Below are 3,727 nucleotides of genomic sequence, written 5' to 3' on the forward strand. Positions count from 1 at the left end.
TCTGTCTGTACCTATGCAGTAGGTTGATGATGTGTTCTGTCTGTACCTATGCTGTAGGTTGATGATGTGGTCTGTCTGTACCTATGCAGTAGGTTGACGATGTGGTCTGTCTGTACCTATGCAGTAGGTTGATGATGTGGTCTGTCTGTACCTATGCAGTAGGTTGACGATGTGGTCTGTCTGTACCTATGCAGTAGGTTGATGATGTGGTCTGTCTGTACCTATGCAGTAGGTTGATGATGTGGTCTGTCTGTACCTATGCAGTAGGTTGACGATGTGGTCTGTCTGTACCTATGCAGTAGGTTGACGATGTGGTCTGTCTGTACCTATGCAGTAGGTTGATGATGTGGTTAGCAGTGTTAGAGTCCAGACCAGTTGTGGGTTCATCCAGGAACAGAAGACGAGGAGAAGTAATGAGCTCCATACCGATGCTGCACCTCTTCCTCTCTCCCCCAGACACACCACGCAGGAACTCTGTTCCTATCTACACACACAGAGACAGAGACAGAGACAGAGACAGAGACAGAGACAGAGAGAGAGAGAGAGAGACAGACAGAGACAGACAGAGAGACAGACAGAGAGACAGACAGACAGAGAGAGACGGACACAGACAAGACAGACAGAGAGAGAGAACAGACAGAAGAGAGAGACAGACAGAGAGAGAGACAGACAGACAGAGAGTGAAACAGAGAGAGACAGAGAGAGAGAGACAGGCAGAGAGAGAGTGAGACAGACAGAGAGAGAGAGTGAGTGTGTGTTTGGTGAGTAACTTTCTCCAGAACATGACCCTCCTAAAGCCTTTAGTTAAACAGACCAGACCAGACCTCTGCAGGTGTGTATAGCTGACCTTGGTGTGGGCACAGTCCTGTAGACCCAGATCCTCTATGATGCTGTCCACTCTCTGCTGTTTGTCAGCTGTAGAATAATGTCGAGGGTCTAGTCTCAGGTTCACACTGAACAACAAGTTCTCTCTCACTGACAGGGTTCCCATCAATATATCATCCTAGAGGGGATAGAGAGAGAGAGAGAGAGAGAGAGAGAGAGAGAGAGTAGAGAGAGAGAGGTAGAGAGAGAGGTAAAAGAGAGAGAGAGGTAGAGAGAGAGAGAGAGAGAGAGGTATAAGAGAGAGAGAGAGAGGTATAAAGAGAGAGAGAGGTATAAAGAGAGAGAGAGGTAGAGAGAGAGAGGTAAAGAGAGAGAGAGGTAGAGGTAGAGAGAGAGGTATAAAGAGAGAGAGAGGTAGAGGTAGAGAGAGGAGGTAGAGAGAGAGGTAGAGGTAGAGAGAGGTGAGAGAGAGGTAGAGAGAGAGAGCGAGGTAGAGAGAGAGAGCGAGGTAGAGAGAGAGCGAGGTAGAGAGACAGAGAGGTAGAGAGAGCGAGAGGTAGAGAGAGAGAGACAGAGAGACAGAGAGGTAGAGAGACAGACAGACAGACATACAGACGTTGGATATACAAATCAGATATTATATTGGATATAAAAATGATTGATCTGATATTATATTGGTTATAAAATTGATTGATCTGATATTATATTGGTTATAAAAATGATTGATCTGATACTATATTGGTTATAAAAATGATTGATCTGATATTATATTAGTTATAAAAATGATTGATCTGATATAATATTAGTTATAAAAATGATTGATCTGATATTATATTAGTTATAAAAATGATTGATCTGATATTATATTAGTTATAAAAATGATTGATCTGATATAATATTAGTTATAAAAATGATTGATCTGATACTATATTGGTTATTAAAATTATTGATCTGATATTATATTGGCTATAAAAATGATTGATCTGATATAATATCGGTTATTGGTGATGCCATGTCTCATCATCAGATCATCATTTTAACCAGTCTGTCAACACCATAGTGAAGGTTTTTAGAAAAGGTAGACAACACACACCCTCCCTCACCTGCACCACGTAGGCAGATATGAGTCGGAGGTCAGAGTCCACCATTTTCCCATCGATCAGAACCTGACCAAACTTCAACCCTGCTGGGTCCTTACGACCTGCTATCACATCCAGGAGACTAGGGAGAGAGGAGAGGAGAGGAGAGGAGAGGAGAGGAGAGGAGAGGAGAGGAGAGGGAGAGGAGAGGACAAGAGAGGACAAGAGGAGAGGATAAGAGGAGAGGATAAGAGAAGAGAGAGAGGAGAGGAGAGGAGATGAGAGGAGAGGACAAGAGAAGAGGACAAGAGAAGAGGACAAGAGGAGAGGACAAGAGGAGAGGACAAGAGGAGAGGACAAGAGGAGAGGACAAGAGGAGAGGATAAGAGGAGAGGATAAGAGGAGAGGAGAGGAAGAGGAGAGGAGAGGAGAGGGAGAGGAGAGGAGAGGAGAGGAGAGGAGAGGAGAGGAGGGGAGAGGAGGGGAGAGGAGAGGAGAGGAGAGGATAAGAGGAGAGGACAAGAGGAGAGGAGAGGAGAGGAGAGGAGAGGAGAGGGAGAGGAGGGGAGAGGAGGGGAGGGGAGAGGAGAGGAGAGGAGAGGAGAGGAGAGGAGAGGAGAGGAGAGGAGAGGAGGGTGTGTGTGTATGTGACTTACGATGTTTTTCCACTTCCTGTTGGCCCCATGATGGCGTTCATCCCTGGTCTCATGATGCCGCTGGAAAAAGCCCATCAGAAATGAACATGACACAGAATCACCAATCAGAAATTACCATGACATAGAACCAACCAATCAAAAGTGACCATGCCATAAAATGACCAATCAAGAGCATCTACCATTACAAAAGCATAACCAATGACTTGTGCTCAGGAACTTGTTAGCCTACAGAGATAAAGCCTGGGTGTTAAGCACTGAGAGAGAGCACAGTGAGGTCTAAGGAAGAAGTATAGTGTGTTGTGAACAACTGGACTACAGCCTAGTAAAGCACTGAGAGGAACTTTAACACAACTGTTTTCCCCAACTATTTAAATTCATCAGGTCAAGGGGAGTGGTCAACACCAGATAACATCAGGTCAAGGGGCGTGGTCAACACCAGATAACATCAGGTCAAGGGGAGTGGTCAACACCAGATAACATCAGGTCAAGGGGAGTGGTCAACACCAGATAACATCAGGTCAAGGGGAGTGGTCAACACCAGATAACATCAGGTCAAGGGGAGTGGTCAACACCAGATAACATCAGGTCAAGGGGAGTGGTCAACACCAGATAACATCAGGTCAGGGGAGTGGTCAACACCAGATAACATCAGGTCAAGGGGAGTGGTCAACACCAGATAACATCAGGTCAAGGGGCGTGGTCAACACCAGATAACATCAGGTCAAGGGGAGTGGTCAACACCAGATAACATCAGGTCAAGGGGAGTGGTCAACACCAGATAACATCAGGTCAAGGGGAGTGGTCAACACCAGATAACATCAGGTCAAGGGGCGTGGTCAACACCAGATAACATCAGGTCAAGGGGAGTGGTCAACACCAGATAACATCAGGTCAAGGGGAGTGGTCAACACCAGATAACATCAGGTCAAGGGGAGTGGTCAACACCAGATAACATCAGGTCAAGGGGAGTGGTCAACACCAGATAACATCAGGTCAAGGGGAGTGGTCAACACCAGATAACATCAGGTCAAGGGGAGTGGTCAACACCAGATAACATCAGGTCAAGGGGAGTGGTCAACACCAGATAACATCAGGTCAAGGGGAGTGGTCAACACCAGATAACATCAGGTCAAGGGGAGTGAACGAGGGTCAGGGTCAGAACGACAG

At 46.2% G+C, this 3,727-nt stretch overlaps 1 protein-coding gene across 1 annotated transcript; it reads right to left on the minus strand.

The window, feature by feature from the left end:
• Positions 1–241: 241 nt before the first annotated feature.
• On the minus strand, positions 242–2,677 carry LOC127922943 (broad substrate specificity ATP-binding cassette transporter ABCG2-like). Its single transcript, XM_052506938.1, has 4 exons — positions 2,561–2,677; positions 1,929–2,046; positions 848–1,003; positions 242–484 (listed from the first exon to the last, which is right to left on the minus strand). Exons 1-4 carry the CDS (start codon positions 2,611–2,613, stop codon positions 257–259), a joined length of 555 nt encoding a protein of 184 aa, XP_052362898.1. The 5' UTR covers positions 2,614–2,677; the 3' UTR covers positions 242–256.
• Between the last annotated feature and the right edge of the window lie 1,050 nt (positions 2,678–3,727).

Source organism: Oncorhynchus keta, unplaced genomic scaffold (genome assembly GCF_023373465.1).
Source record: "Oncorhynchus keta strain PuntledgeMale-10-30-2019 unplaced genomic scaffold, Oket_V2 Un_contig_27762_pilon_pilon, whole genome shotgun sequence".
In the NCBI taxonomy this organism is placed as follows: domain Eukaryota; kingdom Metazoa; phylum Chordata; class Actinopteri; order Salmoniformes; family Salmonidae; genus Oncorhynchus; species Oncorhynchus keta.